General features: G+C 50.9%; 1 protein-coding gene across 3 annotated transcripts; it reads left to right on the top strand.

Annotated features, from left to right (window-relative positions):
* The first annotated feature begins 25 nt into the window (after window positions 1–25).
* On the top strand, window positions 26–21,278 carry ZNF783 (zinc finger family member 783). Of its 3 annotated transcripts, XM_036863935.1 has the most exons (7): window positions 30–1,601; window positions 9,046–9,447; window positions 9,527–9,653; window positions 9,817–9,945; window positions 15,018–15,146; window positions 16,225–16,335; window positions 18,116–21,278. In XM_036863935.1, exons 1-7 carry the CDS (start codon window positions 1,551–1,553, stop codon window positions 18,955–18,957), a joined length of 1,791 nt encoding a protein of 596 aa, XP_036719830.1. In that variant the 5' UTR covers window positions 30–1,550; the 3' UTR covers window positions 18,958–21,278. The 3 variants fall into 3 exon arrangements, with proteins under 3 accessions (XP_036719831.1, XP_036719830.1, XP_036719832.1); XM_036863936.1 differs by lacking the exon at window positions 16,225–16,335 and having other exon boundaries at window positions 26–1,601; XM_036863937.1 differs by lacking the exons at window positions 30–1,601; window positions 16,225–16,335 and adding an exon at window positions 5,955–6,052.
* The last annotated feature ends 1,021 nt before the right edge of the window (window positions 21,279–22,299 follow it).

The following is a 22,299-nucleotide window of genomic DNA, read 5'->3' as shown; positions in this document are numbered from 1 at the left end:
ACTCCTACTTGATGTTTTTCTGCATTTGTCAAGAATACCCTCCTGGGGCCAAGATGGAGGCGGTGCCTGACCTGGAGCAGCGCCAGAGGCCTGATGGCGTAGCCTGACCTGCATCCTTCCTTAAACCTAGGGGGATGAGAAGAGGCGTGTGTGGGAACACTCACCAACACCCGTGGTAGCCGAGGGCTGCAGGCCAGGCAGTCTGAGCGTCTGAACGTTGGGAGGTAGAGAGGGCAGGTGAGACACGGTGGGTGCACCAGGGGTCCTGGGGAGCAGTTAGGGGTCTTGGCTTAGCTACACATGTGGCCGTATGGGTCCATCTTAAACATGGTGCTTAGTGGCGAATGTAAGAAGTTGAATGAGATCTATAACACAATCCCATTTCTGTAAATTTAAAACATGTACACAAAACAAATCACTTTGTAAGAACACATAGAAGCGAAGAGTTACATACAGGCATTACAGTTGCCCATGGGAGGAGTGAGTGGGATATCGGGTTGAGTAGAAACTAAATAAATAGATAAAAACGAGCTTGGTCGCTGTAAGGTGAGGGATTATCTTGGTGTAGAAACGGAACGTGGAGGGAAGCTGTCGTAGGGCAGCGCCGTGAGAGGTGCTCAGCTTCACTGTACGGAGGAAAACGTCTGGAGCATCTCTCCTAAATCGCTTCTCCAGTCTCCTGCCTGCGAGTTTTTGCATTAGAGATACCCCCTGTCCCATCCTTGACTATTCTTACCTCCCAGTGAGTGCTTTAACGTGACCAGCCTTTGCCTCGCATCATGGGGAGAAAAAGTACAAGATAGGGTCCTGTTTCTCCAGCAAAGTTAGGTTCTTCTTGAGGCAGGGAAATGATTGTCTTAATCCATCAGACTAGTGTCATAATGGCTAATGTTTACTGAGCACTCATGTGCTAGTCACTGTTTTAAGTTCTTCACATAAAAATGAACTTAATCCTCACAAGACCCTATGTGGTGGGTATGATTATTACCCCATTTCACACGTGAGGTGCGGGAAGAGACCTGAAAGGTGACGTAGAAGCAGAGGTGACGTGGAAGCAGAGGTGACGTAGAAGCAGAGGTGACGTAGAAGCACAGGTGACGTAGAAGCAGAGGTGATGTAGAAGCAGAGGTGACGTAGAAGCAGAGCTGGCTGTGAACCAGGCCGTCTTGCCTCAGTGCTCGCGCACTGCACCACGGGCTCTGTTGCTTCTGGTTGACCACGATTAAGTACCTCGTGTCTGGGTTGGATTCTAAGTCCTTGTTGCCCAAAGTGTGGTCTCTGCACCAGCAGCACTGGCACCCCCTGGGAGCTTGGTAGAAAGTCAGGCTCTGAGACTCACTGAATCAGAATCTGCATTTTTAACAGGATCTCCAGGTCATGCTCTGCACACACAATACACTGTTTCAAGTGATACAAAAAATCTTGCCTGCTTCAACTGTCCTTCATTGAAAGTCTGCTCTGCTGGGTGATGAGAAGGAAACAGACTGTGCAACTGCCTGAAGGACAGGGATGATCAAGTGAGATTAAATCAACATACAGTGAAGAGTGAAATGCCAAACATCAAGAGACTGATCTGTCCAATCTTCTTCCTATTCCGCCAGGTAAGGGCCTCATCATCGCCCACCTGGTTTTCACTCAGTAACCTAACCGGTCTCCTACCCTTAATCACGTCCTGTTTGCTACCAGGGTTATTGTCCTGGAACACAGATTGGACGTGGGCTTTCCTCAAAGCCTTGCCGCGCACTCACTGGCTACTGATAAACAGCAAGCTTTAAGTGTAGAGCTCAAGACTTGGACAACCTAACCTACTCTGGGTTGGTTCACTTTTCACACTAAATTCTCTATGCTGCTGCCACAGTGGGATTCCCGTCATTTAGTCAATAAGCCGTACTTTCCCACGACTGAATTCAGCTCAGGCTTTCCCTCTCCGGGGAATGCCCTTCTCTGTGAACCGAGGACTATTTATTTTTCACTACTCAGTTCGTAGGCCCCCTTTTGTGAAAGCTTCCCTTGTTCATTTCTTTTATTCAACAAATATATGTTGAGCACCTATTATTTAGGTACTGTTTTAAATACTTGGGGTATGTCAGTGTACAGAACAACAGTCTTTGCCCTAGTTGAGTTTACATTCTATCAAAATACATTTCCTTTAAAAAAATTTTTTTTTAATTGACGTATAGTTGATGTACAACATGTAAGTTACAGGTGTACAGTATAGTGATTCACAATTTTTAAAGGTTATACTCCATTTATAGTTATAAAATACTGGCTATATTCCCTGTGCTGTACAATATATCCTTGTAGCTTATTTTATGCATAATAGTTTGTACCTCTTAATCCCCTACCCCTGTGCTGTCCCTGCCCCCTTCCCTGTCCCCATTGGTAACCACTAGTTTGTTCTCTATATCTGTGAGTCTATTTCTTTTTTGTTATATTCACTAGTTTGTTGTATTTTTTAGATTCCACATATAAGTGATATCATACAGTATTTGTCTTTCTCTGTCTGACTTATTTCACTTGCATAATACTCTCCACGTCCATCCATGTTGTTGCAAATGGCAAAATTCCATTCTTTTTTATGGCTGAGTAGTATTCCATTGTATGTATGTACCACATCTTTATCCATTCATCTGTTGATGGATGCTTAGGTTGCTTCCATATCTTGACAATTGTAAATAATGCTGCTGTAAACAGTGGGGTGGAAATCTGTTCTCTTCTTGTACTGTACCTTTGCATAGCCTTAGACTTTGTTCATTTGTGAATATCTGAGTAGCCTCCATGTGCAGAGTCTACAGAGGGAGGGATAAAAGGTTAAATCAGGTTTTGTTCTTGGGCTCACAGGCTGCCAAGGGACTTTAATAGAAGATAGAAAGTGAAGCTAAAGTTCTGTAAGAGAACAATTACTTTCAAGTTGCAGGACATTGGGAAAGGCTTTATGAGAGATGACATTTGAGCTGGACCTTTAAGGATGAGATGAAGGACATTCTAAAAAGGAGAGACATGACCAAACGACCTTATGGGGCATGTACCAATAAACACCAATTCATTCGACTTGGCTGGAGGGTGGGGTGGGAGGAGGGGAGTAGTGGAGGACGTGGTTGGAAAGAGAGGTTGGGGTCAGACTAAGGAGTTTGGATTGTATTGAGTTAGTAATGGGGAGCTGAGAGTTTTGAGCAAAAGGGTGATCTGAATCTAGCTGTGATTTGGGACTATTAACCTAAGAAGAGGTACAGCATGCTTTTGTTGTTGCCGGGGTGGGGGATATGTTAGAAGGTTTTTGAGTGAGAACAGCAAGAGCCAATGAGGATCTAACTGGGTGCAGCTTCAGCGGGAAGAGAGTGATGGACAAGATCACTGAGGTAGAGTCAACAGGAGGCGATGCTCTTTGAAGGCAGGGACCAGGTCTTAATTGTATCCAGATTCCACAGCTCTGAGCATGGGGGCTTCCCACATAGATGGTCACCGCACGTTTACTGAATGAACAGGTGTAACAGGAATTCACAGGATAGGGAGCTCAGTGCTGTCTGAACTAGGGAGGGCTTCGTGGAGGAAGGGGGACTTGGTTATACTTCTGGTCTCCCTCTGCTAATACTTTCCCTCCTACCACTTTACAATTCTGGGTGGGTCCACTTTCTAATCTTAAAGGTAAGGTGAGGGGCCACAGGAATTCTCTCTCTGAGCTGCCCCATCTCCTGGCTGAGGGCACTAGCACTTGAGTATCTTGACCACCCCCCAACCCTACGTGACCCTAAGGTGTTGTTTTAGTGGCCCTCACCTTCTGACCAGCCCACCTTCTACAGCACAGGCCGATGGCCAACTGTGTCAGAGTGGGCTGCACCTGGGTGGAGTCACCCTTGTCCCTGCAAGGTCTGTGCCTCTACTTTGGAAATCCAGTGTTGTCAACTCACCCAGAGGTATTCAGGCCCTGGAGACCTGATCCAAAAAAGAGCAAATCTACAGGAGACAGATTAATAACGAAGGATGCAAGTAATTTTAATTTATATTAGAGCTACACCTGGCCTGACACCCAGGCTGGTCTGCTGCGGAAACCACATTATGGTGTCAAGTTTTTGTATTTTTTGTTCAATATATTTATAAAATCGGAGCATGGGAATGAGAGGCAGCTTTGGGAGCTAATGCACAGGGCAGTGTGATCATTCAACGAGTAGAATCAGCATTTCATGGCAACTAGTTAGAAGTGAAATTCTGGACTCCTACCCACTCCAGCCTCGGGCCTAGAAACTCTGAGACCGGTGCCCAACAGTCTGTATTTTAACAAGCACTCCAGGAGAGCATTATGCCCACTAAAGTTTGAATACTGACTTACAGAAACTCTTCTAAACAACTCAGACCAGCTGTCAAAAATTAGAGCATTCTTCCCTGAACAAAGCTTGTTTAATACTAACATCTTCCTCTCCAATCCATTTTCCAGACTCTTTCTGTTTGCCTTGGACATTAACTCTTACTTTATGAGATCACAACTTATAAATTTATAAGAAATTTATAATCCTTAATATATTGGTCTTACTAACCCCTGCTGAGAACCGAGGGATGCTCTTCCTGTCTTCAGCATGAGTTTGCAAACTGTCTTAAGGTCAGGTTACTTCAACAAGGATTTCCACAATAAACACTGCCATATATTGATTTGACTTCTTGTTACCTTAAAGTAACACTTCCTAACCTTGCTCCAAATTCTACGGGTGCACCTTACTTGGAGAAGGTATCAATTTATTTATGTTCTTATTATATTGATTGACCACACTTTTGCTTGGATCAAATACATGGGCAAATCATTTTCTCCCTCCCTCCCAAGAGAAAAATACTAAGAAAAGAAACAAAAACAAAGCATACACACAAAGAAACAAAACTGCAGAGTAATTTCTAGTGGGAAGAATTTCCGGGCTTGTTGGACAAAGAGTGAGATGATTGGGAAATGCAGAAAAGACAGAAAATAAAAGTTAAATGGCATGCAGCATATTTTACTTTATATTCAGTGATTAACTGGTTTTCCAGAGCAAGGCTCGTGGGTTGCAGATGAGGAAAATAGGTCCTAGATTGAGTCGTTTATTCAAGATGCCTCAGGGCCTGAATTAGTGATGCATTTACTTTTGCTGCAGAGGATCCCCAGCTGGTGGCTGACGGGCAAGTGAAGACCGGGCGTGGCAAAGAGGGCTTCCGAGCACTCTGCGGAGGATGCTTGAGCCGCGTGTCTGCTGGGAAGGTGGGCCCCAGGGAAGGAGGAGGAGACCCAGGGTCCCCAAAGGGAGGTTTGGGGAGGGAGGCGGGGCTTTTTTTTTTTTTTTTTAGGAAATAAAATTTTCCTGAGGTCTTTCTATTTGTTCTGGAAAACTAATAAAGTTTAAAAACCCTTATCGATCCCTCCCCCCGCCCCGGCTTTTCCCGGGCAAAATGTATAGTCACTTTGGGTCCATTAGAGGTGTTCAAACGTAAAATCAAGTGCATACAGTTGAGATTACGCGGCAATGACTGACCTTCTTACCCCAAAGCTTCGAAGTTTCCTGCGCGTTTCCTTTATTAGCTCCCTGGCTGGATTCCCCCAGCACCCCGGAGAGGGGTTAGGGTCCCACCGTGCCGGCCCTGCGCGTGGCCCGCGCCGCCCGGCCGAGGCCCGAGGGTCGCCACCGCCCGACGGGAGCCCGTCTGGAGGGCCCCGCGGCGCGTGAGGCCCGGCGTCGACTCCCGCGGCCCAGGAGAGGGCGGGCACCCCGCTCCCCCCGGGACACCCCCGCGGCCGCCGGGGCGGGTGGGCGCGGAAGGCCGCGGGCCGCGGGCGTGCGGTCCTTCCGGCTGCAGGGGGCGCTGTGCGCGCCCTCGGGCCGGGCCGCGAGCGCAGCTCTTGTTTAAAGGGCCGGCGGGGCACGTGGCTCGGACGCAGCTCGCGGCCGCCCGGCAGGAGCTCCGAGGCTGGGCGGCTCAGCTCCGCCTCCGCCGCCGCGCCGCGCAGCGCCGCGCCGGGCCCGACAGGCCGGGCCTGAGGAGAACCGCCGAGAGAAGGACGCGGGCAGCCATGGCCGAAGCGGCGCCTGCCCCGGTAAGCGCCCCCGCGCGGACGCCCAGTCCGGCCAGGCCGCCGACTCCGCCGCCGCGTGGGCCCGCGAGGGTCTCGGCTGGGCGGCCCGAGCGGCCCGCGCGCTGCCTCCGCCCAGGCCCGCGCTTCGGGCCCGCTCGTGCCGCCTGGCCGCCCTCGTCCGGGCTGGGCTTTGAGGCCGAGCGGCCGGGCGGCCCAAACGCGAGGCCGGGCGCGGCGGGCGGACGGCCCCGACGTCGGGGGACAGGCCGGGCTTTCTAGTTACACTTAAGATGACAAGCCCTCGTCTTTGAACCGAATGGCTGTTTCCCCGCCCCGTCCATTGTCTCACTGGAGGTCCGGCGGCCCCGGAGGCAGGCAGGGGGGCAGGGGCGCCGGCCCCATTCGGTTCTGATAACCGAAGTCTGGGGCTCTGGGCGGGGAGCGGTCCGAAGTCGCCCACCTAGTAGAGGCCAGAGCCTGACGCCCACCTGGGGCTCCGGAGTTACACCCCCCTTAAGGTGCCCAAGTGTTCTTCTGACACCTAAGAGGTGCTGAGTGCTGTTTACTGGCGGGATTGTAGGTGTGGTGCTTTTGTTGTTGTTTGGTTTTTTTTAAAGATTAGTTTAGCAGATGTTACAATGTTGGCTGATAATGTGCAGTGTGTCCAATTCGGAGAAAATAATCTTCTGTCCTTTTTTGACATACTCGAAAAACATTTGTAAAGAGCTCAATAAATGGTATCTACTATTATTAATACATCTTAATAAAGTTTTTGAAGCCGTGATTTTTCTGGATGCTGATTATTGTGGATGATTTTTAAGGAGGAACTTTCCTCTTTAACTAGTGAGTTTGGTGTGTGCTTTTTTAAGGGTCCTCTGAGTGCAAGGGAGAAGAGGATGGGAGTTCTTGGGGTTTATGGCCCCCAGGAAGGCCTTTCTGTAGGGGGACAAGTGACCTCTTCAGCTCCCACTTAGCCCAGGGCCACTTTCTCAGTACTCTTTCTGACTATTCTTATCCACCCGCCCCTTTTCCTCTGCTGTCTTGTAGCACCTGAGATCCCAAGAAACTCCTCAAACAGGACAGATTTGCCCTCAACTTTCGTTAACCCATGGTATCACACTGTTATTTAATTTATTATGACTATTTTTGTACAAAACTTTTCTCCAGGAGAAGGAAGAACCACATATTTTTTTCTGCATCCCCATTGCACCTTTACTATGACAGATGTTCAGTAATTGTTATTGAATGAATGTGTTGTTGAATTGTTTAGTCAATCGCTCATTCAGTAGGTATTTATTGAGCGTCTTCTATGAATGAGGCAGTCTTTTAGAAGCTTACGTCATCATGGAGCTTATGTTCTCATGGGGGAAGCAAACCATAACACAGGCATACACATGGCACGATCATAGATTTTTTATTTTTAATTAATTAATTTATTTATTTATTTTTGGCTGTGTTGGGTCCTCCGCGCCAGGGCCCTCCCCAGTTGCGGCGAGCGGGGGCCACTCCTCATCGCGGTGCGCGGACCTCCCACCACCGCGGCCTCCCTTGTTGCGGAGCACAGGCTCCAGACGCGCAGGCTCAGTAATTGTGGCTCACGGGCCCAGCCGCTCCGCGGCATGTGGGATCCCTCCAGACCAGAGCTCGAACCCGTGTCCCCTGCATTGGCAGGCGGACCCTCAACCACCGCACCACCAGGGAAGCCCGATCATAGATTATTAATGCTGTGAAGGAAGGGACTAGCAGGGGGCCTATGTTAGATGTGTCAGTCGGTGAAGGTCTCTTTGAGGCAGTGTTTAAGCTGGAGCCTTATACGAGGGGGAGCCAGGCGTACAGAGAGGTGTGGGAAGAGCTAACACAAAGGTGGAGGAGAGAGCTGGGTGCATCACAGGAATCCAAGGAGACCGGGGTAGCTGGAGTGTAGTTGATACCCAGGAGGATATAAGGTCAGGGAGGTAGGCTGGGATACGATAAGAAGTTTAGGTTTTATTCTGGGTACACTGGGAAGCTGTTGATCGGGGACTAAAATGATCTAGTCTGTGTATTTAAAAGATTACTGATCACCCTGTGGAAAGTGTATTGTGGGGGGAGAAGGGCGAACTGGGGAAACCAGCTGGGCAGGATTGCAGTGGTTTGGGCGAAAGATGGTTGGGACTTGGACTAGTCACGGCAGAGAAGGAGAAAAGAGGATGGATTTGAGATAGTTTCAGCAGTTACACGGATAGGACTTGATGGTGATTTGACCATGAGGATGAGTGCAGTGAAGGGATGAAGTGTCAATTCACCTTTCCAACAAGGCTTTTAGCGAGATGAACTGGGACTGAGACCTTGTCATCACACACCAAGGTAAGCTGAGGCACTGCAGGAGCTCTTTTCCGAGATGCTGAAGGACATTGTAATGAAAGAGGTGGAGGAAAAAGGCCACATGAACTGCTGCATCCCTGAGCCAGAACCACCATCGTCATCAACATCTTCCTCATGATCAACAACACAGGGCTCACATTTATGGAGTATTTGCCATGTGCTGGACATTGTTAAGTGCCTTTTACAAAGATTGTACCATTCATTCTCACAATCCTATCATGTAGGCACTGTTATTACCCCCGTTTTATAGATGTGGGATTGAAGCTGAAATGCTTAACAAACCTTGCCAAAGTCAGCCAGCTCGTGAGTAGTGGAGCTGCCAGCTGCACTCGGGTTGTTTGCCTGCAGAGCTTCTGAGTTTCGGAGGAGGAGACTGAGACCCGGAAGGAAGTCACCTGTGTGAGGCCACAGCTGCTTTCCCGCTTGGGCCATGCCTGTCCTCCTGTTTCCCACTTGCTAACACCCTGGTCCAGCCAGTGTTTCCTGTCCTAGAGGCTGGATGTCTCCCCTCCCCATCCCCGGCTGCCTGACTGGTCCTCAGGATCCCAGATGGGGCTTCACCTGGGCAGGTGCCATTCTCAGGTTTCTTTTAGAGATGGACATTTTGACTGGATAATTCTGATAACATCTCTCTTTTCTCTTGTGGACAGGCTCCAGAGAGGGACAAGCAAACAGGGGATGAAAGGCCTTCGACGCCTTCTCCATCACCCCAGCTGGCTGCTGAGAAGAGCTCATACCTCTACTCCACGGAGATCACGCTGTGGACCGTGGTGGCCGCCATCCAGGCCTTGGAGAAGAAGGTGGATTCCTGCCTGGCCCGCCTGCTGACTCTGGAGGGCCGGACGGGGACGGCCGAGAAGAAGCTGGCCGACTGCGAGAAGACGGCCGTGGAGCTGGGGAACCAGCTGGAGGGCAAGTGGGCCGTGCTGGGGACCCTGCTGCAGGAGTACGGGCTGCTGCAGAGGCGGCTGGAGAACGTGGAGAACCTGCTGAGGAACAGGAACTTCTGGATCCTGCGGCTGCCGCCGGGCAGCAAGGGCGAGGCCCCCAAGGTTAGCCCTGGGCGCGGGGGGGTGGGACAGCCCGTGCCCGTCAGCGTGCGGGTGAGCGTGCGTGACACTGTGGTTCCAGGTGCCCGTGACCTTTGATGATGTGGCCGTGTATTTCTCTGAGCCGGAGTGGGGCAAGCTGGATGAGTGGCAGAAGGAGCTGTACAAGCACGTGATGCGGGGCAACTACGAGACGCTGGTCTCCCTGGGTAAGGCTGTGTAGGTGGCGCTCCGGGCCTCGGTCCACAGATGGACCTCCTGCAGTCTGGGTCTTGGCTTTGGCTTCCGTTCCTCTGGGGGTCTCTGCGTCTCCCTGGGCAACTGAGTGGCGGATGTGCAGTCCTGACCCAGCTGCCTCTGTTCTGTGTGCAGATTATGCCATCTCCAAACCAGACATCCTCACCCGGATGGAGAGGGGAGAGGAGCCTTGCCCGCAAGGCCCGAGGGGCCGGGAGGAGGCGAGTGACAGAGAGGACACGTGCCCAAGGAGGCTGGGCGCTGGTGAGTGGGGGCAAGATGGGGCGTGGCTGGGGACAGTCCATCCGTGTCCCCAGCCTCTCGCGCTTCCGAGCCGTGAGGCCAGGACGGAGCGCAGGCCCTTAACCCAGGGTGGGCCGCGCCCTAACCCCCTTCACCCGTTTCACCTACCTCCACCCCTCACCTCTGGCAACCGCCAATCTGTTCTCTGTATCTATGACCTCGTTTTTGTTTCTTTGTTCGTTTTTAATAGATTCCACATATGAGTGAGATCATACAATGCTTGTCTTTCTCTGACTTATTTCACTTAGCATAATGTCGTCAAGGTTGTCGCCAATGACAAGATTTCATTCTTTTTTGTGGCTGAATAATATTCCATTGTATGTATATGTGACATTTTCTTTATCCATTCATCGATCAGTGGACACTTCAGTTGTTTCCATATCTTGGCTATTGTATATAAATAGTGCTGCCGTGAGCATCAGGGTGCAGATATCTTTCTGAGTTAGTGTTTCTGTTTTCTTTGAAAGAATACCTAGAAGTGGGATTGCTGGATCATATGGTAGTTCTATTTTTAGTTTTTTGAGGAACCCCTATACTGTTTTCCATAGTGGCTGCACCAAATAACATTCCCACCAACAGGGTACAAGGGTTCCCTTTTCTCCACATCCTTGTCATTTCTTGTCTTTTTGATAATAGCCATTCTAACAGATGTGAGGTGATATCTCATTGTGGTTTTGATTTGCATTTCCCTGATGGTTAGTGATGTTGAGCATCTTTTCATATGCCGGTTGTCCGTCTGTATGTCTTCTTTGGAAGAATGCCCATTCAGATCTAATGTCCATTTTTTAATTGGATTTTTTTTGCTGTTGAGTTGTGTGAGTTCTTTATATATTTTGGATGTTAACCCCTTATCAGATGTATGACTTGCAAATATTTTCTCCCATTCAGTAGGTTGCATTTTCATTTTGTTGATGGTTTCCCTTGCTGTGCAGAAGCTTTTTAGTTTGATGTATTCTCTCTTGTTTATATTTGCTTTTGGCGTCAAATCCAAAAAATCGTTGCCAAGACTGATGTCAAAGAGCTTAGCGCCTATGTTTTCTACTAGGAGTCTTATGGCTTCAGGTCTTACCCAGTTGCCTTTCTTTTTCTGATTGTGAGCCTTATCCTTCTGTTACAAAGTTCCCCATCAACTTTTCACCTAATGATTTTATTAGCCATTGAAGATTGTTGCCTGGATTCATTATTTTATTAGGGGTTGCAAAATGGTGAAATTTGGTCATTACTTTTGCACCTAATAGCTGAAATTCTTTTATAAAGAATTTCCCTAACTAACTCTTTTAGTTACCTTGAAATATAGTCTGTACAGAAAAGGCAGGATAGGTGCTTAATTCTTTCCCTTCATCAGTTTTTAGAATGAAGAGTTGCTTCCTTAGACGCCTCCAAAGGTGACCAATACTTGGGCTTTTCTTTCTTTTTTTTTTTTGTTATTATTATGACTTCATAGATTGTTGAGTATTTTATACATGCAGTCCTTTGCAGCCATTATTTTCATGCTTAAGTTGTCCCATTTTTAGCTCTTGGGAGCCCCTTCAAGTTGACCTATAGGTCATTTTGATGTAACTTTGATGGCGTTCAGACACCATAAGATGTTCTAGTTTCATCTTGTACATTTCCTTCCCCAGACCTGGAATAAGAGTTTCTCCAAGAAGTTTTATTTCTTTCAATAAGGAATGGTATTCAGAGACTGCAGTATGAGTGCCAGTAGTTGCTAATTTTTGGCATTACTTCTAAGCCTTCTCAGAAAATATGTATTTTTGAGAAGAAAAAAGTCATGAGTTCGTAATGATATTTCTAATTCAAGTTTAATGTCCTTTGATTTTATACTTGTATGTCACTTTTACATGGACATCTTAAATTCCTCACTATATTAGCATAATTACTTATTTGTATTATCTTATATCCAAATCTTAACATTTCATTATCCTATAATATCTTATTTGGAATAATAATAATTTGGAAATAATGTCAAATAATTGAGTCAATATTACTACTAACAATTACACTTCTAATTGAAATTTGAGATTTCTTTGCAGCTCTTTTTGTCATCTGAATGCATATTTCATATAGGACTTAATAGACAAAATAATGCCTTTTAAAGTCGCTTGAAATAATTATTTTCTCTATGTGGTTATGCCACCAACTTGATAAACAGTTAAGTTTTTTTTGCTTCTGCTTAATTTTACTTATTTATTTTTATTTATTTATTTATTTAATTTATTTATTTTTGGCTGCGTTGGGTCTTCGTTGCTGCGTGCGGGCTTTCTCTAGTTGCAACGAGCAGGGACTACTCTTCATCGCGGTGCGCGGGCTTCTCATTGAGGGGGCTTCTCATTGCGGTGGCTTCTCTTGTTGCGGAGCACGGGCTCTAGGCACGCGGGCTTCAGTAGTTGTGGCACACAGGTTTAGTTGCTCCGCGGCATGTGGGATCTTCCCAGACCAGGGCTCGAACCCGTGTCCCCTGCAGGCAGATTCTTAACCACTGTGCCACCAGGAAAGCCCCTGCTTAATTTTAGATTTTTAGCGATGGCTCTTTTTACTTTTGATTTAGTTTAACTTTTTGAACACGTAAGACATGGTTGCAAAGTCAAAATGATTTAACAGGATACACTCAGGGAGGTCTCATTTCCACCCTTGTCCCCTCCCTCTCCCTATAGATAACCATTTTTATTAAATTCTTGTTTATACTCCAGTGTTTCCTCTTGAAAATATCAGTAATACATAGATACCTTTGTATTCCCCCATACTATTTGTCTTCGAAATACTTCATAGCAGTATGTAGAGATCTTCCTCATTTTTTGTGTGAATATGGAATGTTCCATGGTGTGATATACCATAGTTTATTTAACCAGTCTTCACTGATGGATTATTTGGGGAATAGCCAGTATATTGCTGATATAAATAATGCTGTAGGGAATATCTTGTGCATAAATCAGTTCATATTTTTGTCAGTGTATCTTTGGGATAGGATCCCAGAAGCTGGACTGCTGGGTCAAAGGTAAATGAATATGCAATTTTTAAAGAATTTATCACCAAATCCCCCTCCATAGGGGTTGTATCATTTACATTCCCATCAGCATTGTGAAAGAGGGCCTCTTTCCCCACAGCCTTGCCACTAGAGAATGTGGTCAGACTTGTAGGATTTTTGTCTGCATAATAGGTAAGAAGTACTTCAGTGTAGTTAAAAAAAAAAAGATTTATTAGAAATAATTCACAGACCATACAATTCACTCATTTAAAGTATACAATTCAGTGCTTTCTATCATATTCATAGATAAGTGCAGCCAACACCACAGTCAATTTTATAACATTTTTGTCACCTCAAAAACAAGCTCTGTATATTTCAGCTATCACCCTGAACCCCTTCCCAGCCCCCCAGCCATAAGCAACAACAAATCTGCTCTCTGACTCTGTAGATTTGCCTATTCTGGACATGTCACGTAAATGGAATCATATAGTATGTGGTCTTTTGTGTCTGTCTTCTTTCACTTAGCATAATGTATTCAAGGTTCATCTATATTGTGCTGTGCATTAGCACTTTTTTTTTCTTATTTTAGTCAAATACATATAACATAAAATTTACCATTTTAACTGTTTATAAGTATACAGTTCAGTGATATTAAATACATTCACCATGTTGTGCAACCATCACCACCATTCATCTCTTTTACTGAAATTCTGTACCCATCAAACAATATCACTCCCCCCCTTTCTCAGTCCCCGGCAACCACAGTTCTACTTTCTGTCTCTATGAATTTGAGTACTCTAAGTACTTCATATAAGTGGAATCATACACTGTTTGTCTTTTTGTGACTGGCTTATTTCACTTAGCACAGTATCATCAAGGTTCATCTATGTTGTAGCATATGTCAGAATTTCCTTCCTTATTAAGACTTTTATTATATTGAGGTAGTTTCCTTCTACTCTTAGTTTTTTGAGTAGTTTTTTCATAAACAGGTGTTGAATTTTGTCAAATGTTTTTTCTGCATCAGCTGAGACGATCATGTGGTTTTTTTTCCCCCGCTTCATTCTCTTAATGTGGTGTATTCCATTGATCCAGTTTCACATGTAGAACCATCCTTGTATTCCAGGAATAAACTCCACTTGGTTATGATATTTAATCCTTTTAATATGCTGGTGAATTCGGTTTGCTAGCATTTTGTTCATATTGGGATATTGGTCTGTAGTTTTCTTGTAGTGTCTGTCTGGCCATGGTAACAGTGTAGCTTTGTTTATGGCCATTTTAATTTTTTATTCTGTGCAATATTCATGTCTTTTCCCGTAGGAAGCTTTTTTTTTTTAATACATTTATTTATTTTATTTATTTATTTTTGGCTGCGTTGGGTCTTCGTTGCTGTATGCGGGCCTTCTCCAGTTGCGGCGAGTGGGCTACTCTTCGTTGTGGTGTGCAGGCCTCTCATCGCAGTGGCTTCTCTCGTTGCCAAGCACGGGCTCTTGGCATGTGGGCTCTGGAGTGCAGGCTCAGTAGTTGTGGCGCATGGGCCCAGTTGCTCCGCGGCATGTGGGATCCTCCCGGACCAGGGCTTGAATCCTCGAATCCGCGTCCCCTGCATTGGTAGGCGGACTCTCAACCACTGCACCACCAGGGAAGCCCCCTCCCCTAGGAAGCTTTTTAAAGATGCATACTTCCTAGGCCCACCCCGAACTAACTGATAAGAATCTTGGGGGTGCTTCCCAGGGGATCTTTATATACCAGCCTGGTGGAGGACTTGGGATTGGGAACTACCGTTGAAATGTTCTGAGCCAGGAGTCCTTAAAAAGCCAGATCTTTGGTCCTGCTGTGTCATGACCTGTGTGGTACTATCGGATAACTTAACAGGCTACATATACCATTTCCTTTTCTCAGACATGGAGGCTTTAGTCTAGAATCTAGTTACTAGATGATCAGTAAAGTTCACTTAATTATCATACCCTGTGTTTGACCTGATGCTCCAGGTGACTGCATTTAGCCACTCCCCAGAGGCTCCTGGGAGACCTCTGCGTTGTCCGTAGTGTCACTGATTTGCATTCCCCAGGCCTTCCTCCATACCCAGAGCACATCTCCAGCCCAGTCAGCCCTGCCCAGAAGGAGCCAAAAGAAGGTCAGGCCTCCAAGCACCAGCAAGACTCAGAAACAAGAGTAACCCCACCTGAAACGAGCACCGGTGAGTGAGCCCTGGGCAGCCGTGTGGACAGGACCAGACAGGTGGTACTGAGCATAAGTGCTGCAGCTCGAGGCGGGGAGAGATGGCTGGGGGCTGGGCCGGGCCGGGCAAGGCTGGACAGGCTTCCTGGAAAAGGGGCCCCTGAGACAGGCCTTAGAGGTAGATTTTGCTGGGAGCATAGGGTATTTTCAGCAGGAGAAAACAGTCTAAGCAAAGGTATGGGTTACTTAGGTATGTTGGGGGCCAGGTACACTGATCGGGCTGGAGTGAGGGGAAGGGCACAGGAGGGGGACATTGGGTCTCTTCAGGGTTCTTAAGACAGTCCCGTTAATGGGGCAGTACGTGTCGCATGCCTAGCAGAGTGCCAGCATGTGTGTTCCTCGGTGAGTGTCCTCTTCTGAAGACCGGTGAAGCTCCGGTCACCGCTTCCAGTGTTCTCTGCTTTTGTTTAAAGGAAATTCTTGCCCATGCTGTCACAAAAATGGAGTATATTCAGGGGGCATTTAGCATAGCCCTTGGCAGGTAACCCAGAGCCTTGTTTTCTGTCTCCAGACTGCTCTGTGCTGGCGTGGTGTCCCCCTCCTGCCGGCCCGACTGTTCAGTCTCTGGGTTGCTTTCTATCCAGTTACTTCTGTGCATCTTCCCCACTGAATATGGGCCCCTGCAGTTGGAGGTGACACCCCCATCCCTGCTTCCCTGTGTCCATCCTTCCCAGCCGGAGTGTGAGAGGACTAGGACCTTCTCATTGTCCTTGCTCTGTTGCAAACCTGGTGCTGTGCCCTGGGGCCTCCCCAAACCCTCTGTCCTTTTGAGGCCCATCAGGGTGACCCCCAGATGCAGAGGGGCCAGTTGTTAGCACCACCTTCATGGGAATTGGGGGTGTGGCCTTCCCTGGTCTCCGCCCACCTCTGAGCAGAGGCTGCGGGGTGGGGCACCTGCCACCCTTGGGACAGAACCCGGCGCTCCCTCTTCCTGGGCTGCAGGCGCTTGAGCGTGTCCTGGGCCTGCTAGGGAATGGCTGGGTCTCCCTGTGGGAGCCTGCTGTTGGGAAAGGCCCTCATGGGACTCTCTCTCACAGGACCGCTAGCCAGCACTAGCGTTTTGTCCTCAGTTAAACGGGAGGAAGAATCTTCAGATGGGGAGTCACCCACCTCCCCTCCCAGGGACATCCTGCCCGGCATGGGGCCAGGTGAGTGAAGGGAAGAGGCCCCGTGGCCACAGCAGAGCCCCAGAGGAACTCGGGGGCCCTTTGGGAGTGGGTAGGGGTTGCATGATGGACCTGGTGAGGGGTTTCCTCCTGAGGGCTCCCTCCCTCACCCCCCAAGTATTACTTCCCTGGGACTCTGGGGACCCAGATCACCTATGGTCCTGTTCTCCCCCCATCGTGGTCTGGTCTGGCTGGAAAGGTGCTGCTTAAAACAAGCTGTGTGCCACCAGGCGTGGCCTCCTCACAGCCACCCTGTGAAGTGGCCCAGCCTCACAGCCTCTCACGTCTTGCAGTGTTGAGGCCTGTGATTTAAATTTAGCTCTTCCTGCTTAGAGTCTGTGCGTTTTCTATAAACCGGGCTTACATCCTTATAAGCAGGAAAAAAGAAAGCGCTTATTGCCTATTTTGGCCCAATAGAAAGGGATCCAGCTCTCCTCTCATTCCATCCTGGTACCTGCTTCAGTGGGAGGCAGGCATGAGATCTGGGCCCGCCTTGGGGTTGTGGTGTGGCTGCAGATGGGCTGCAGATGGAGAGATCTGGGAGCCTTGACCTTCACAGAGGAGAGGGCCTGAGACCCTCACTAATTTCTAAGCCCAGGACCACCATGGGGGCCTCTTCAATGCAACAAGGTTTTACCTCAAAGTTTACATGATTCTTAGACTTAACGATTCTGTAGCTGGAGGACTGAATTAAAAACAGTGGGTCATTTCTGACATAGAAATAAAGTTCTGCCATGAGTTAATTTGTGAGGATTACTGGGTGAGCGGTGAGCAGAGAACCCAAGGTCTTGCTGTCGGGTGCTGCCCTGGAGGTTCACCAGTTAAGGGCTCTCTTCCTCAGTGGCCTCCTGGCTTGCGGTTTAAGCTCAGGCTTCAGCAAGAATAGAAATCACTCTTGTCTTGGACCTTGGAAGTTGCCTAATGAGGGCTGAAGGTTTTCATTCTAATAGGCAGCGGGCAAGGTTCTCTGTCACCGTTGAGCAGACTGTGTGACTAGCAGACTGTGTGACTGTGAGGCTGCCGGATCCTGGGGGATGGTGGGCGCTGGTGGGGGGCTGGCTCCAGAGGAGACCAGAGGTGAGCGGCAGCTGGAGGGTGTGGGAGAATGTTGGGTTCCAGGCAGGGCTCTGAGGCCAGGACCGGCCTCCTCAGCGACAGGGACCCCCGGAGCTGCTGCTGAGACCACCTGTCGCTGCCTCAGCCCCGCCTCAGAGTCAAGTGTGACCCACACTGAGGCCCAGCCGGGAAGCCCAGGACTCGTGCCTGCTTTGCGTCACCTGAGAGCATGGTGCCGGGCAGGTGGTGGACGCTCGGTGTGGATTTGTTACTTGGCTGCGTAGCTCTGAGGGGGGCTAAGTCACCCACCACCTCCAGGCCCGAAGCCTCTTACTAGTCTGGGGGCAGTCATGGCCCTCAGGGCTCATCGTCATCCATAGATCAGAACTAAAGTCGTCAGAACTTCGGGGCTCCCGCATGGTCAGCATGCCTCAGGGCCCAGGACATAGGCCTCCCTTTGTCTGCCTTTCACTTTCCCCCCCATCTGCCTCCCCGGTCTGACCCCTGACCCCGGAGTCCTGGTTTTGCAACAGTGTTTCCCTGCTCTGACCGGGAGCACTGCGAGGAGGAGGGGCCCAGGGAAGGCGGGGGCGGGCGGGGCTGGTGTGGCTGGAGCCGCGCCGGGAGGCCAGGACTGGGTCTGTGGCCCGAGTGGGGGCCGGGCCGGTGTGGCCCGCTTGAAATCAACGCAGACTCCATTTGCCAGGTGGTGGCGGCATGATCATCAAGACGGAAGCACAATCTGAGGACGAGATGATGCCTGAGCAGCTGTCCCTGGGGGAGTCCCCGAGCCAGCCAGAGTGTAGACTCCCCAAAGGGCCCAGGAGCAGGACCGGGGCTTCCGGCCGGCCTCACTCGGGGGCAGTGCCCAGGGCGCGGGCAGGGGACCCTCTGCCACCGGGGGCACCGGGGCCGGGGGGCGAGCCGCCTCGCATCCTCCCCCGCCGGCGAGAGCGGGCCTTCCCCTGCCCTGACTGCGGACAGAGCTTCCGCTTGAAGATCAACCTGACCATTCACCAGCGGACCCACGCGGAGGAGGAGCAGCAGCGCGGCGAGGCCCGGGGCGGCTCGGCCTCCGGGGCCGGGGCACGTGCCCACTCCGCGCTGGAGCCGGGGGAGGTGGTGGTGCCCGGCCCCGTCATCCGCTGGCTCCCAGAGGGGCCCGAGGGCCGCCGCTGCTTCGTGGGGCGGAGGCCGGCGGCCGCCAAGGTGTACCACTGCAGCGAGTGCCTGCGCTTCTTCCAGCAGCGGAAGAGCCTGCTGCTGCACCAGCGCCTGCACACAGGCGACAGCCAGGGCTGGCCCGCCTGCCCCTACTGCGGCAAGGCCTTCCGCCGGCCCTCGGACCTCTTCCGGCACCAGCGCATCCACACGGGCGAGCGGCCCTACCCGTGCCCGGAGTGCGGCCGCGCCTTCAACCGCAACCACCACCTGGCGGTCCACATGCAGACGCACGCGCGCGGCCAGGGCGGCCCGCACGTTCCGGTCACCCCCGCCCGCCTGGGCAGCCCGCTGCTGGCACGGCCCAGCCACTCCGAGGAGGGCTGACCGGGCAGCAGCCTGCGGGGCACCCCCTGCAGGACCACCTCTCCACCGGCGGAGCCTTTCCACTTGTGCCTGATGCTGGTTCCTCCTTCTGGGATGGCTTTGGAGAGATCTTTTTTCCCTTCATTCAAATGGGAAGCAGTGGCCTTTTTGATGACAGAGTGTATGCGTGCCAGATGCCTCAGTTTCCTAAGTTTGTCACTCTGCTGCCTTTTCTACATTCCTGACTTATACAGGAGCCACTAAGGCTTAGAGGATGCCAAGCTTTGGTGGGGGCCTTTGACGGGTACCATGGACAGGCAACAGGACCAGAGGCCATGGCCTTTCTAGTAGGTGGTGTTCGAGACACGGAGAGCCTGGGGTTTGACTTTATACACAGAGGTCTTGGTCTTCTGTCAACACGAGAAACAGCAGAGTGGACAGCCTGAAGAATAGGCACTGGAAATTTGAGTTTCCTACTGTTATTTTGAAACTTTTTTATGGAGATTTTCTAAGTGCTTCTGTAAGTATTGTGTGTGGTTGTAAAGGGGACCAAGAACTCCTGAGGGGCAGGGATTATTCTGCCACCTCCTTATGTGTGGGGATGGCAGAGGGACTGTCCAGACCAGCCTGGGAATGCCTGTTGATGGGGATGCCTTGGCTGCTGCCCTGGAAACCAGGTGTCTTCCCAGGTGTGTGTTCCTTGGCCTAGACTGATTCCCAGTATTCCTGGTCCTTTCCGCAGTGGGTGTTCACATCCATGATTGCCTTTGGTAATCAGCTGAGAGCGGGGAACTGCAGCCTGGAGTGGATGACATTTCCCCCAGGGTCTCAGTGTTCACGGGTGTGCGCGCTCCATGGACTGGACCCCACCCCGACACCTGGGGGCGTGGGGGAGGTCAGGTGCAGAGCGGGCCCAGGAAGTTCCTCCCGAGAGGAAGATCCTGGTCTGAGTGAGGCTGGTCAGCCCACATGGACTGTGGGGTTGCCAGGCCTGATTTGTCACATTAAAGGAGAGGGTTGTCTTCTAGAACTTGGGGCTCATGGCAGAGTTAGGCCAGGAGATCTAGGTGAATCTTTTAACCACCTCCATCCTCGTGTTACTTGTTTGTCGAAGGTGGTAATGACCCCAGTGCATCCTACCTCACCTTAGAGTTGTCAGGGTCATAATAGATTTAGAGGCAGCCGGACAAATAGGAAGCCTGATTTCGACCTTCCTTTCAAGTTCAGGGCCCCCTTTCTCTTTCATGTTGATCTCCAGCCCTCTTCCCAGTCAGAATCACTCAAGAAGGACCTTTATTTTCTGGAGTGAGTGGAAGGTCCCATGGGTGCAGTGAGGTAAGACTTTCCCTTTGGGCTATATCCCCCAGGAGCCTTTTGTACCTCAGTGGAACAAATTCTCACCAAAGCAATGAGGTTCAAACTGTGGAGGTTCGGGCAATAGCATTGGGCCCCATGGAGAAGTCTTGATGGCAGCTAGCTTCTTGTGCCTCTTAAATCACACCACTTTGGGTGCTCCCTATAGGCCAGCCCTTGGTCTGGGTGATTTTGAAGCTGGAGTGATGGGTCCTCAGCACTTCTGATTGTTGTCTTATTTATCTGGCACTATGTGAAGTGTCCAGTGTTCAGGCCTGCTTCCAGGTGCCTGGGTCCCTGGCTGTGCCACTTCATCTTGCCCCCCTCTGACCCTCGTACCTCTCCTAAAGTCCTGAACAGGGTTGGGGGCAGATGGAAACATTGCTGTCATCTCTGGGGCAAGAGTATACACGTCAGTGACCGCTCAGCCAAGCTCCTCTGGGCTTGGGAGAGGTGCCACCCTTCCCTGCCATAGATTGTGTTTGTCTGCTCTGGTATCCCCCAGCCCTTGCCAGGGCCCCACAGTCAGGGCTGGGCTGTCAGCAAGTGCTCAGACAGGATGTGGTGCTAGTGAAGCTGCTGAGAGCTTAGCCCTCAGCTGCAAGAGCTAGTCTCAGGTGTTTCCTTGGAAGGCCTCAGGGCTCAGAGTTTCCAGGCTTTTCTAATGCTTAATGCCCTGTGTAAATACACAAACTCTAACAGAAGCAGCAATCACTGTGCAGTGGTGTTCCTCTTCTTCCAAAGCATTCAATGTGCCAGGCTCCCGGCTAGGCCCTGTGAGTTTGCCTGGCACTCAATAGGTGTTCAAAGCACATTCTTTACTCTAAAATGAGTCAGCGGAGGCTGCGTGACCTGGGAGGATGGAGCCTGGTTTGACCCCAGACTCACTCCCAGCTCTGGGTCTCGGGTTCCTCATTTGTAAAGCAAAGTTGGGGTTCTGGTGTTAAAGGCCCTTAAGAACTGTGAGGGTGGTGGAACCTTGGTGGCCCCATCAGTGCTCAATAAATATGTTGTACTCTATACGTGCACGTGACCTGGTTCCTGCTCTCTGGGAATCCGCGGCGGTGCGGAAAGTCCCCGCCCACCACGTGGGTGGGCTGCTCGGCACGAGCTCGAGTCCGCATTCGCGCTTGAAAGCGGCCCTCGCGCCGGGCGCTCCCACGGAAGTGGCGCCCACCTCTGCCCCGCGCCCACAGAGCCCTGGCGCTCGCCGCGGGGGCGGGGTCTCCGGGCCGGCCAATAGGGGGCAGGCTCCGGGCTGCCGGGGTCGCCCGCGCAAGGGGCGGGGGCGGAGCTTCCCGGTCTGGCCAATGGGGAGCCGCCTCCGGGTGGCGGGGTGGGGCCCAGCTCGTGGCCTGAGGCAGCGTGCCCCGCGCCCGCGTGGTTCCACTACTACTGCTCGTCCGGGTCCTTTAGTTCCCGCGCGTCTGGAGCAACCCGGCCCGACGGCCGCGAGAGCACGGGAGAGCTTGCAGAGAGGCCGGGGGCTGGCCTGCGTGGGCCGCCCGGCGGCGGCGGCGGCGGCGGCGGCAGCGGCGGCGGCGACGACTCCCCGGCCCGGCCGGACAGTGCCGGGCCATGGCCGAGGCGGCCCGTCTCAGGTGAGGGCGACACTCAGAGAGGATGTCCTGCCCTCACCCCGCCCCTCCTGGAATTGGGGAGGCTCAACCTGGGTAGAGGGTCTAGGAAAAAAGACGCTTGAGGCCGAAGGGCCTGAGGGGAGCTGTCTGAGGTCACACGATAAAATCCCTTCTCCTTTCTTGGCCCCGGTTTGCTCGCCTATAGACTAAACCACAATGTTTCCGAGGTTTCCGCCAGCCTGACGTTCTGTGACCCGGCTCAGGGGCTCAGGGTGGGTGTGTGGGGCGGATGGACCTTGACCATCCTCACTCCAGAGACACTCCAGGGCCCCCCTCCTGAACCTGTCTTCCAGCCCCCATCCGCTGAAATGATCATCTCAGGGAGACCGTGACCCCATTCTCATCCCTTTCCCAAGCTAAGATCAGTGCT

This window comes from Balaenoptera musculus, chromosome 9 (assembly GCF_009873245.2).
Source record: "Balaenoptera musculus isolate JJ_BM4_2016_0621 chromosome 9, mBalMus1.pri.v3, whole genome shotgun sequence".
Taxonomy (NCBI): Eukaryota; Metazoa; Chordata; class Mammalia; order Artiodactyla; family Balaenopteridae; genus Balaenoptera; species Balaenoptera musculus.
Note: the sequence above shows the minus strand (reverse complement) of the source record. Positions and strands in the feature narration are given on the sequence as shown.

What these genes read in the sequence shown, in the direction of transcription:
- ZNF783 (XM_036863935.1), top strand. Translation starts at nt 1,551, where the DNA reads ATGCCAAACATCAAGAGACTGATCTGTCCAATCTTCTTCCTATTCCGC. An exon ending in CGAGACGCTGGTCTCCCTGG is followed by an intron (nt 9,654 to 9,816) that starts GTAAGGCTGTGT and finishes TTCTGTGTGCAG; the next exon opens with ATTATGCCATCTCCAAACCA. An exon ending in CCCAAGGAGGCTGGGCGCTG is followed by an intron (nt 9,946 to 15,017) that starts GTGAGTGGGGGC and finishes TGCATTCCCCAG; the next exon opens with GCCTTCCTCCATACCCAGAG.